This window comes from Petaurus breviceps, unplaced genomic scaffold, assembly GCF_028583685.1.
Source record: "Petaurus breviceps papuanus isolate PSGF00001 unplaced genomic scaffold, PetGlider_PUasm1.0 110, whole genome shotgun sequence".
In the NCBI taxonomy this organism is placed as follows: Eukaryota; Metazoa; Chordata; class Mammalia; order Diprotodontia; family Petauridae; genus Petaurus; species Petaurus breviceps.
The window spans coordinates 281,611-292,963 of NW_027185597.1; the positions used below are offsets into that span (position 1 = coordinate 281,611).

Sequence of the window (11,353 nt, forward strand, 5' to 3'; positions counted from 1 at the left end):
TCTCTCTCTCTCTCTCTCTCTCTCTCTCTCTCTCTCTCTCTGAATCAGTGAAAAGTCTTCCTCAATCTGTCAGCTCTGAAATTTCCTCTACTCCTCTCACACTGCCCCAACTCTTTTTCGAGTTGTTCAGTCATTTTTCAGTTGAGTTGGTGCTCTATCCACTGTACTGCCTACCTGCCCTCATCTTTTTCCAGAGCAGTCTCCAAATCACAGACTTTATTCTGTGCCTGAGATTATATGACTAGTTATTGGCAAACCTGTAACTAAAATTCATGTCTCTGCCTACTAGGGTGTTCTTTTCACTATACCACCCCCATCTACAAAATGATTTAGAGGAATTGATATTTGATCTGGAAGCAAAGGACTCGAGTTCAAATTCCCAATCAACTATTTGCCTGTGTGACCATAAGCACATTGGCCTCTTTCTCTAAAAATGATAGGTTTCAATTAAATGACCTCCAGCTCTGAATCAGTGCTACTCCTGAAGGGGTAGTAGGGTATAAGAGAAAAATAACTAAGTGAGCACTCATAAAATATCTGTTCTACCATACCTTTCTGATTGACTTGACAAATCAAACTCTCTGATCCTCCATTTTCCCTCTTGTAAAAGGCAGAAGGGGTTAGAATAGATGACTCTAAGGTCTCTTATAGCTATAAAAATTTATAAACAGTCTATGGGGCAGTAGAAACAGAGAAGTAATATCAAAAGGGGAATCTAGGTGATGCAATGGATGGTGTGCAGGGCCTGGAGTCAGGAAGACTCATCTTTCTGACTTTAAATGTAGCCTCATATACTTACTAGCTATATGAGCCTGGACTACTCACTTAACCCTGTTTGCCTCATTTTTATAATCTATAAAATGAGTTGCAGAAGGAAATGACAAACCACTCCAGTGTCTTTGCCAAGAAAACTCCAAAAAGGGGTGGCTAGGTGGCGCAGTGAATAGAGCACCGGCCCTGGAGTCAGGAGGACCTGAGTTCAAATCCAGTCTCAGACCCCAGACACTTAACACTTACTAGCTGTGTGACCTTGGGCAAGTCACTTACCCGCAATTGCCCTAACTTCCCCCTTCCAAAAAAGCAAAAACAAACAAAAAAACCCAAAAGTGATTATAAAAAGTCAGACAAGACTGAAAAGATCGAACAAAAATCATATCAGAGGGGAAAAGAAGGAAAAAAATTGCAAGAACAAATGATCAGAAGTTTCAGACCCTACATAGGTCAAAGGAAATAAAACCCTAGAAAAGAATGGGCAATTTAGGAATTAGAAAGTTAGTGATATCCTTAGAGAGATGGGTTTCTGTAGAGCAGAAGGGTCAGGAATCAGATTTTAAAGAACTAAGGAGAAAATAGGTAGGTAGGAGGTAAAGGCAAGACATAGGAACACCTGCAGTGCAACCTGGGGAAGGGATAACTTGGGTATTTCTATTTCCTCCTCCAGCAATCCCAATCTTATATCTGATCTATAAAGCAGCTTCCAACCTCTGCCATTCAGCTGCCTGGAGCAGGGTCTTAGGTAAACTCTGAGGGAGTCAAACTCCTATGCATAGAGGCTTTTTTGGGCATTATCTTTCTCTGTCTCTACTCCTATTCTCTGTCTTGTGCTAGCAAAAGATTACAGAAGGAACTGATCTTGACTAGTTGAATGTGGCTATATATTTAAATGGTCAGGAATAAAGTTTGGTATTCTAGGCAGCAACCACTGACTTCTCTGATGACCATGACTGAGTTGCTTCTTTGCTTTAGTCTTTTCATCTGTGCAAGAGAGGGATAAGCTTCAATCTTTAAATGAATTTGAAACATAAGGATAATACTATTTACTGGCTTAATCCTGAAATTAATGTTAAGTATCCAACAGAAATTATAATGATGATACTATTCTCCTAAGGGATTTCTTACATCACCAAACTAAGTATTTGCTTCTCTCTCTACAACAGGTGAAAAATCCATGACGATGAAACCCTCAGAAGTCATTAATGTGCTAATGAAAGGGGTAGATTGCTGGGACCTCCCCACCAATGAAGTTCCTTGTGAACTACTTCTCATTGGTGAAGCTGCCTTCCCAGTGCTGGTAAATAGGCAAGGCCAGGTTCTCATTGCTGTTTCCCAGTATGGCAAGGGCCGCATGGTGGTCATGGGCCATGAGAGCTACCTGCAGTATACAGGGTTGACCCCATTTCTCAACAATGCTGTAGGCTGGCTCAAAGGCTGCCGAGGAGATGTCATTGGGGTACATTCATCTGCAAAGGATCTGGCCTCTATCCTCTGTTCCCCTTGTCATGAAGTGCAGATTACAGATTGCATAGACAATTCCCTAGGAGTATACTGCATAAGTGCTTGTGGTACCACCGAGGCCAAAGAGTTGATTCACTTTGTGAAGAATGGTGGAGGCTTGCTCATTGGATGTCAAGCTTGGCAGTGGGCAAATGAGCAGTGCCAGGGCAAGGTTCTATCTGACTTCCCTGGTAATCATATAACCAGTGTGGCTGGTGTATACTTCACTGATACCTATGGATATATCAACTGCCTTGAAGTCTCTAGGAAAGTACCTACAATTCCACTTATAGTAAGGTGAGTAGTATTCCTGTGAGTAAAGATCTCTATGGCAGGTGTCAATGAGTTGAGCAAGAGTGATAACATTAAAGCATCAATGGTCTCCATCACGAAGGACATTCTTGTCTAAAAAGAGTACTATGCCCACAAACATGAAGTTTTGTTACCTAGTTAATTCCACTGATCTATTTTTTTTTTACTTTAACGAATACTAAATATTTTGACAATTACTGTTTTATAATACAATTTGAGAGCTATCAGTGTTTTTTCTTCTATTCTTTCCAATTTTTTCCATTATTCCTTTTGAGATGTTAGAATTTTTGTTCTTTCAAATGAATTTTATTATTTTTCTAGCTCTAGAGGATAACCCTTGGTAGCTTGAGTGTGAAATCTATAAATTATTTTGTGTAGTATCATTATATTTATTGTATTGATGTGTCCCAATTATAATGAGAAGTAACATTATATAGTGTTAAGCAATAAATGTTCATCAAATAATTACAAGCACATAGTATAACTTTAGGGCAGTTGGGTGGTGCAGTAGAGAGAGTTCTCAGAAAGACTTGAGTTTAAATTTGGCCTTACTAGCTGTGTGACCCTGGGCAAGTCACTTAATCCAGTTTTTCTCAGTTTCTTCATCTGTAAAATGAGATAGAAAAGGAAATAGCGTACCCCTGTAGCATCTTTGCCAAAAAAATGCAACCCAAATGGAGTCACAGTCAGGCATGACTGAAACAATTCAATAACAACAACATTATAAAGAACTCATAAAATTATAGTTTTAGTTTGAAATAAAATGCTCATGCTATTATAGTCAGTCTTCACAAATGCACTCAATCAATTTATATAGCTTGGTACATTGAGTTATTCTTAAATTTCTGCCCTATTAATACTCCCTTTAACCATTCTTACTCCTTTAGCTGAATGATACCACATCATAAAAGTCTCATTTCTGTTTACTCCTCTGTGTGTAATATTGAAGAATATTAAGAATAGTTTTTCAGGTAATCAAAGTTATCTATAAAAGAAAATTAACCATGATAGTCAGGGTCATATCAGGATTTGTTTAACTAATCTTTAACTAAAGTTGCCCAAGCTTAATTTATCTCATTATTCCCGAGGTTTGGAATAATTCTGATTTACCTGCTAAAAATAGTGTCTTTCAAATCGGAACACAACAGGACCATTTGGGAATTTTTCTACCTGTTTTCATGTCATACTAAGGTCATGCATTTTACCATCTTTTAGTCATACTTTGTCAACCAGGACGGTACCTGATAGTTAATATGGTTTTAATGTTCCATTTTCATCTCTACTTAGGATCATAGGGACATAGAATGAGATCTTGAAGGGATCTTAGATCTTCAGCCTGACTATTTTACAGATGATCAACTAAGCCTCCCAAAGGTTATGTAACTTAGTCATAATTACATGGATAGTAAATAGCAAAATTGAGATTGGAATCAAGATTTTTGTTGTTGTTCAGTTGTTTCTGTCATTTCCAATGCTTTGGGACCCCATTTGGGGTTTTCTTGGCAGAGATATTGGGAGTGGTTTGCCTTTTCTTTCTCCAGCTCATTGTACAGATGAAGAAACCAAGGGAAACAGGGTTAAGTGGCTTGTTTGGGATCACACAGCTAATGAGTGTCTAAGGCTGGATCACAGGTCTTCCTGACTCTGGTCCTAGCACTCTATCCACTGTACCACCTAGCTGCCCCTGAATGAAGATTATCTGACTCCAAAGCCAGGTCTCTTAAAAACATGTAAGAGGATAGAGGCAAAAAGAACTGAGAATAACATCATATATTCATCCACACAAAGGGAAAGAAAGATAATATTCAGGATAATGGCCAATAATATGAGCATTATTTCCATTACTTAACTTGATCTTTATAATTACCTTGTAAAGTATATTTCGGCAATATTATCACCATTTTACATGTAAACTAGATTATGTCCAGAGAAAGGTGACTAGGATGGACAGGGGAACTCAAAATTATGACATATGATAAGAAATCATGGATATTTGGCCATGGGGTAGGGGGAATCAATTGATAGCTGTCTTTAAGCATCTGAAGGACTGTCATGCGAATAAGGAATTGGCTCTGTCTTTTGGACCCAAAGGACAAAGCAAGGTTCAATGGGTAGAAGTTACAGGAGGCAAGGTTTTAGTTCATGTTAAGTAAATATGGCTTAATAATTAGAGTTGTCAAGTAAAGGAATGGGCAACTAAGAACTAGAATTTCTCATCACTAAAAAGCATTATGCAAATCGACTTATCAGAGATGTTGGAGATGAGATTTGTGCTTTAACTGGGGAGAAGATTAGTTGAATTATATGGTCCCTTCTAATTCAAAGATGTTCTACTTCAGAATGTCGGTATCTTTACAAAAGACCCAGTTATGTTTGTTGATTAATTGACTACTCAAATACTAAGCAATATTCCTAATCCTGTGAGTCATATTAGTTCATTAAATGCTAACTGGAAATATATGCCTCATTTTCAGATTTGGGCAAGACCTTTCCCAGGATCAGAAGCAACTCTTAGATGGAATCTCAGAACTGAGCTTCAGTTTGACAGGAGTCCCCTCTCAACTCCTAGTGCATGGAGCCTTGGCCTTCCCTCTGGGCCTAGATAAATCTCTAGGCTGCTTCCTGGCAGCGGCCCGATATGGCCGGGGTCGGGTGGTGCTTGCTTCCCATCAAGATATGCTCTGGGACCCTAACCTGTCCCATTTTCTGTGCAACGCTGTTTGTTGGTTGGCAGGGGACCGTCAGGGTAAGGGTAAGGTTGGGATTAACCCTGAAGTGAAAGATCTGTGTCCTTTGTTGTCTGATTGTTGCCTAGAACACTGCATAGTACCCCGTGTCTCTGATGACCTAAGTGTCTACTGCTGCCAGGCCTTCCAGGACGATGAGGCAAAACAGCTGCTTGAGTTTGTGGCAGAGGGTGGGGGATTACTGATTGGAGGGGAGGCTTGGTCGTGGGCCCACGACAATCCATGTGGAATTGCTTTGGTTGATTATCCTGGGAATCATATCCTCAACCACTTTGGCCTCAGCATACTAGATCAGACCCTGGAAAAAAGTTGCTTCCCTGTGCTTTGTCCTGAGGAGAAGATATACCACTTGCGCTTGGCACTGCATGAAGTTCTGGAAGAGCCAGTTTGTCAGGGAGGGTGCTTGGTAGGGACCTGTCTGGAGAAGCTAAAGAAGGATCATGAGACCTTCAAGATGATGCCTGTAAGGGAGATCCCTGCATATGCTTCCCTGAAATACTTCTTCAGGAAATTTGAAACCAAAGTGGACCCTCTGAAACTTGAAATGCCAATAGTCCCCGTCCATCCTATGTGTGATTAAGAGGGCTCCAAAAGCCCCATATTGTGTGTGAATATAACCGCAAGGCATATGCCCACCCCTCATGCTTAGCAAAACAATTCCTTTTTAAAATTTAAAAAGAAATATATAAGTTAGCATAGTCATAGTTACCCCCATTGGTTACACCCTTTAAGACATAAGGGTATAGAGATAAGCTTGGCTGGGCCCCAACATTTCAGTTAAACCCATGCTCTAGTAGCCAAAAATACTAGATAGATAAGTTTAGGTGGCCCCAAGGTACCACCTGAGGTTACCCTGTGTGTGTATCCCAGATAAAATTCCCTCCCCTCCCATCACCTTTCTAAACATTATATAAAAATCCCATGGTTTTGTTGACCTGCCAGCCAGCCTAGACTATAGCAGACCAGCCAGCTTGGTAACTGAGGCTGACTCACTAGCAGGGCAGGAAGGCCCACCAAACTGTCTGAGGGAAGCCATGATCCAGCCTTGTTGGTAGTGGGGGAGACCTTAGGAGCCTATAGGGGAAAGAGGTGACCTGGCTTTGCCAGCAGCCTTAGGGGAGCTCCTATACCCCTGTAAGTGCAGACAGTTCTGAGTGTGCATATACTTAGCTTCACATATTAAAACCTGCCTTCAGTGCTCTTGCCTAAACCTGACCTTATGTATTCAAACCTGCTGTTTCAATAAACATTGTGTGTTGAGCATCAATTCTGATTAGACCTGAGTCACTTGCAGCACTAGTTTTGACAGATGCTTTATGTGTTGTATTCCCTGACAGAGCAGGGAAGAGTAAAGCCCCCAGCATTGGGCATTAGAATGCTCAGACCCCAGATATGAGGGGCTGTGGCAGACCTTGACAGAGAAGCAGTGGGCAAAAATTTGGGCCCTATGGGCTTTGAACAGAGACTCAGGACATAGAGTCTCTGGCCTAGGGTAATAAGCAGAGAAATGGGCTCCAGGATCAGCTGACATCATTGAACAAATAGTACCTCTGTCGCAGCGCCCTGCTAATCAGCTCCCAGCAGCAGTAGTAGCCCAGTTCCTGAAGAGTGGGCTGGGCGTTGGCATGTTTACTGAATAAGGGCAGACCCATTATAGCCCACTGTTTACTCAAATGCAATACCAATTGGCCCCTTCATACTACTGTCAGTAAAACACTCAGTGATCATGGTATAATTCTTTTCCAGGGGAGGCTTAGAGAGTCAAGGGGTAGCATTGCTGATGAGGTATTTTTGTTATGGCATGAAGGGAGGGATGAAAATTTCTAACCATCCTCCAAATAATCAAGAAGAGGATAGTTTCTCAAAGGTCCCTCATGTAGCAAAGATTTTTAATTATACCCCACACCCCCTTTGGGACATACAGGGAAAGGGAAATCCTGATTGGAGGGACAAGGAACACTGCGTGGGTGGGACACAGGGCAATGCTTCCTGACCTATAATGAGGATTGCAGCAAGTGTCATAATCATTCTGGAGCCCCCATCATGTTCTTGGTACTTCTCCTGCTGCTAGGAGCTGGAGTGACCGTACAATCACGTTTTTTTCATTTTGAGAACTATCTCTGAACTAGAGCATCACCATATGACCTGGTCATTCAGAACCAGAACTCAGTTCCTCCTGTAACTCCCCTAGATTTGGTCACTCCTCCACTGAAATGTTCCAGTGTTTGTTGCATTTTGTTTTTGATATGTTTCTGTTGTAACCTTTAAATCATGAATGTATTAGGTTTCTTGACTATTAGAGGTCAAGGTAAACCTATTATAGGCCAAAAGTCATTTAAGTGGTGGGTGATCCTCTGGAAAATCGTAAGGACCTTACTACTAAGAGGTGGAAAGTTGTGGGAGCAATAGCTTAACCCTTCCAGACATGCACAGTGTAAAAATTGGTTTTACTTAAATTGCCAATAAAGAAGATCATTTTGGATTCTGGGGAAAGGGTATATCCAAAAATGATTGCGATGTTAAAAAACAAAAACAATAAATCTTCTAAGAATTAAAAATAAGGGCTTCCCAAATGTTAGCCAGTACCATGTTGTGCTCAGCAGTTCCTGTGAGGCTACCCTGTTCTGTTTGGTCACAGAACTGACCCAAACAGATTGTGCTTCACTGGTACACTGAGCTAGAAATGGTATTATCCTTTTCCAGCTCTATTCCCCAGGACCCTCCACCTCCAGAGATAACAATGGCACCCTTATAGGTGAAAATATGGGGTGGGGGAACCTATCCATAGTAGGCACTTGGGAAAGGAAGGGACTGGATTGGTCTAGAAGGATATCACAGGATTCTGGATACCTCAACAAGAATGTGTTCCTTGAAGGTGATAGGGCTTTTAATTACATGAAGGATTTAGGGACAATGTGAGTAGAAAAAGATAGAATTATCTGACATCTAGAGAGCACATCCCGAGTCTCTGGAAAGGCTATGAGATCTCTAAAAGAGGCTACAAAGACTCTAGACAGGGACTTGGGATTACTAAGCAGTCAAGTAAGCAAGCCCTATGGTGACTATTACCACCCACCCCAAATTTGGGTCTGTATAACTGTGTTAGACTTATAGAGCTGCTCTGAGGTGTAACCCTTCTAAATTGTAAAACCAAATTAAGAAACTTGAGAATCCTGAAACCTTTATTGCTTCTAGGTGCCATCTTAAAAAAAATTGCTGTATGTAATTGAGAACCAGAGTTGTTAATGTAGCACTCAGATTAGGGTCAGAAAGGTATGGGCTATCTAGGTTTTATATTTGACTCCATAGAAGGAAAGAAGATGCATAAGTTTTGTCTAGGTGCTCAAGTTCACCATGGTAGAAAGAGAGAGATTCAAGGAAAGCACTGTTCAGTATTAATAAAAATTGCAAATTTGGCTTTTGTTTCCATTTATAGAACCTGGATAATACAACAGGGTGGGGAGCTTTAAAATTCATAAGTATTTGTCACAGCCCTCATAATATAACGGGTATATGAGGTTTTGCCATGGTGGTAGGAAAATTCACAAACCAGCAACTATATTAAAATAATCAAAATTATTTTTAAAAATAGTTTCTTCCAGGTTTGTGCCTGACTAACATACAAAGTGCAGTATTTCTTCCATCCCCTTCTTAATAAGCAAAGATCAGATCTCTGCCAAAAATAATAATTTCAATATTCAACTAATTCAAATCAAGTTACATTTTTCACATTTATTTAGTTTATTTTTTAATAATGGTAAATAAAATAAGCATTTCCACAACATAGATTCATAAAAAAAAAGATTGCACATGAAACTGCAAATCTAATATGTACAATTTGCTATTGCCTTTAAACATATAATAGTTATGTAAATTTCTTTTTTCTTCCTTCCCCCTCCTACCATAAACAAAAATAGGTTTGTACATATGTATATATATACACATGTATATATATAATGCATATATGTATTGTGTAAAATTATTCTATACAAACTTCTATTTAACAGTTCTTTCTCTGTATGTTGATATTTTTGTTTGGTTTTGATTGTTTCTCTTGGAGTTCCAAGATAACAAAGGAGCTTGGAGGCTAACAGAATGTTTAAGCCCCAAACTCATAAAGATATGACTTGGTATCATAGTGTGCTATGTCATGAAGGCTCTCATTACATAGTGAAAGGTGAAAAGACCATGGGCAGAACCTCATAGACATTGCCTCTTTTCCCACCCCACCCCCAACATACCTTTTGGGCTTTCCTCAATTCTTTGGCAGGACATATTATTTCTTAGGATTATGTTGCTACTCATTCAAGGAGACTAGAGCAGCAGCAACTTTTTCTGGACAGACCAGAGGCCTGGAGGAAAGGAGACAGATTCTTCTGCGCTTTCTGGGAAAACTTCTTCACCCACAAGTTCATCTTGCTAGTGTTATCTTAGGGAACCGCAGACCAGCTCCCAGCCAAAGCCCTCCTGTAGCTGAGAGAGGAGAAAAAGATAAAGAACAAGGTGAGGGCTTTATTTCCTAGAGGCAATCTAATATGCAAATCCATGAGTATCAAATAGAAATTTGTCAACTTTTAAATTGCCACATTCCCATAATTTGACCATAACTTTCCTCTGGAGTAAAATAGGAATTTGTTTCCATAAAAGTGCTAAGAATATAGAGAGAAAATAGCAGCATCACCACCAACAGTAGCAACAAGAATAATAAATAGCATTTATGTTACATTTGAAGCTTTGCCAAACAACTTCCAAATATTATCTCAGAACAACCCTGGAAGGTAGGTACAATTATTATTATCCTCATTTTATAGATAAGGAAACTGAGTCAGACAGAGGTTAAATGACTTGCTTAGGATCACATAGGTTGTAAATATCTGAAACTGAATTTAGACTTGAGTTCTTCCTGATTCCAAGTTCAGTTCTCCATTCACTGTGTCACCAATTGCCTTAATTAAGATGATAAAGTTGAAAAATTTGAAGAGTAAGATTGGAAATTTTTAAGAGCTAATTTTCTATATACACAGAATTATTTGACAGATAAAGTTTCGTGACCTGCCTATGTGCATATATGGCACACTTGGAAGATGCATATGTAAAAATTGCTTAGGTAAGCTTGTCTTCTTCTCTGTATGCCTTTGATTTATCCAACTAAACAATATAATCCAGGGCCTGGAAATGGAGGATTGTGAGGGAGTATCTGAAAATATTAAAGTGATGAAACTTTTATAAAATTGTTCCACTAAGCAGCCCAGTTGAAAACCCAAGGGACTGAACTGCTTGATAACAGAGTGGCATGCTGGGGAACCTGGCCTACCATCTTTGTCAAAAAGGCATATCTGGGAGACTCTGCATAGTAATAAGCAGGTTAGATGGAGAATGTGGGTGTGGGGGTGTAATTCTTTGACAAAGGGGGCAGTCCTTCTACCTTCGGAATGGGTGTTGGGAGTGAGCAGTGTAGAGGTTGCTTAAGCCCTGCCAGGAATGAGGCAGAGGTAGTATAATAGAAATTAGTAATTCTCCCAGGAAAAATGGCCAAGAGATAATTGCTGTTCCTCAATCCTTTTATGATCTACTTAACAAGCCACTAGGAAGCAAAGTTGAGGTTGGTGATAGTATTTATCTCCCACCCTCAACTGAAAGCATATCATGGGACCTGGCCCACTGAAAAGTCCACTTGTATGTGTTGGGAGTACTCGGCTGAAGATAAGGAGTGGAGAGGTGAAAATTTTTCAAAAATTCACCAGAGTCACAGAGCAGTGTTTTAAATTCTTTGCTTTTCCAGTTCTAGTTTTTATGCAGAAAATGTGCTTTAAACTCTATATATCTGTGACTTTGGGGGTCACTAGAAATTGGTAATAAGCAAGAATCTTAATGGAAAATAAGGGATATTCTTTCTTTGGAGATTATTCCAGCTGAAACTCTCAGTGAGGGCAAATGAGTCAATTGTGACAAATTTATTAAGTTTTGTTTGTGAATGATTTTGTGTTTTAAACCCTAGAGATTCTTGGACTGTTCTGTGT

The 11,353-nt window shown here is 39.7% G+C and overlaps 2 protein-coding genes across 3 annotated transcripts in view; one reads left to right on the plus strand and one right to left on the minus strand.

The window, feature by feature from the left end:
• LOC138156637 (TRPM8 channel-associated factor 2-like) overlaps positions 1-6,589 on the plus strand; it is an 8,129-nt gene extending 1,540 nt beyond the window's left edge. Inside the window, exons 2-3 of the mRNA XM_069082071.1 lie at positions 1,938-2,571; positions 5,061-6,589. Of these exons, the coding sequence (XP_068938172.1) occupies positions 1,949-2,571; positions 5,061-5,913 (1,476 nt within the window). The 5' untranslated portion in view covers positions 1,938-1,948 and the 3' untranslated portion in view covers positions 5,914-6,589. The remainder of the gene's footprint in view (positions 1-1,937; positions 2,572-5,060) is intronic.
• The window catches only part of LOC138156652 (olfactory receptor-like protein OLF3), a 90,697-nt gene extending 80,774 nt beyond the window's left edge, over positions 1-9,923 (minus strand). For both annotated transcript variants that reach the window (XR_011167201.1, XM_069082097.1), the window contains exon 1: positions 9,575-9,923. Coding sequence is in view for 1 of the 2 variants with exons in the window: in XM_069082097.1 (XP_068938198.1) it covers positions 9,575-9,638 (64 nt within the window). In the remaining variant the exon portion in view is untranslated. The remainder of the gene's footprint in view (positions 1-9,574) is intronic.
• Positions 9,924-11,353: the final 1,430 nt, after the last annotated feature.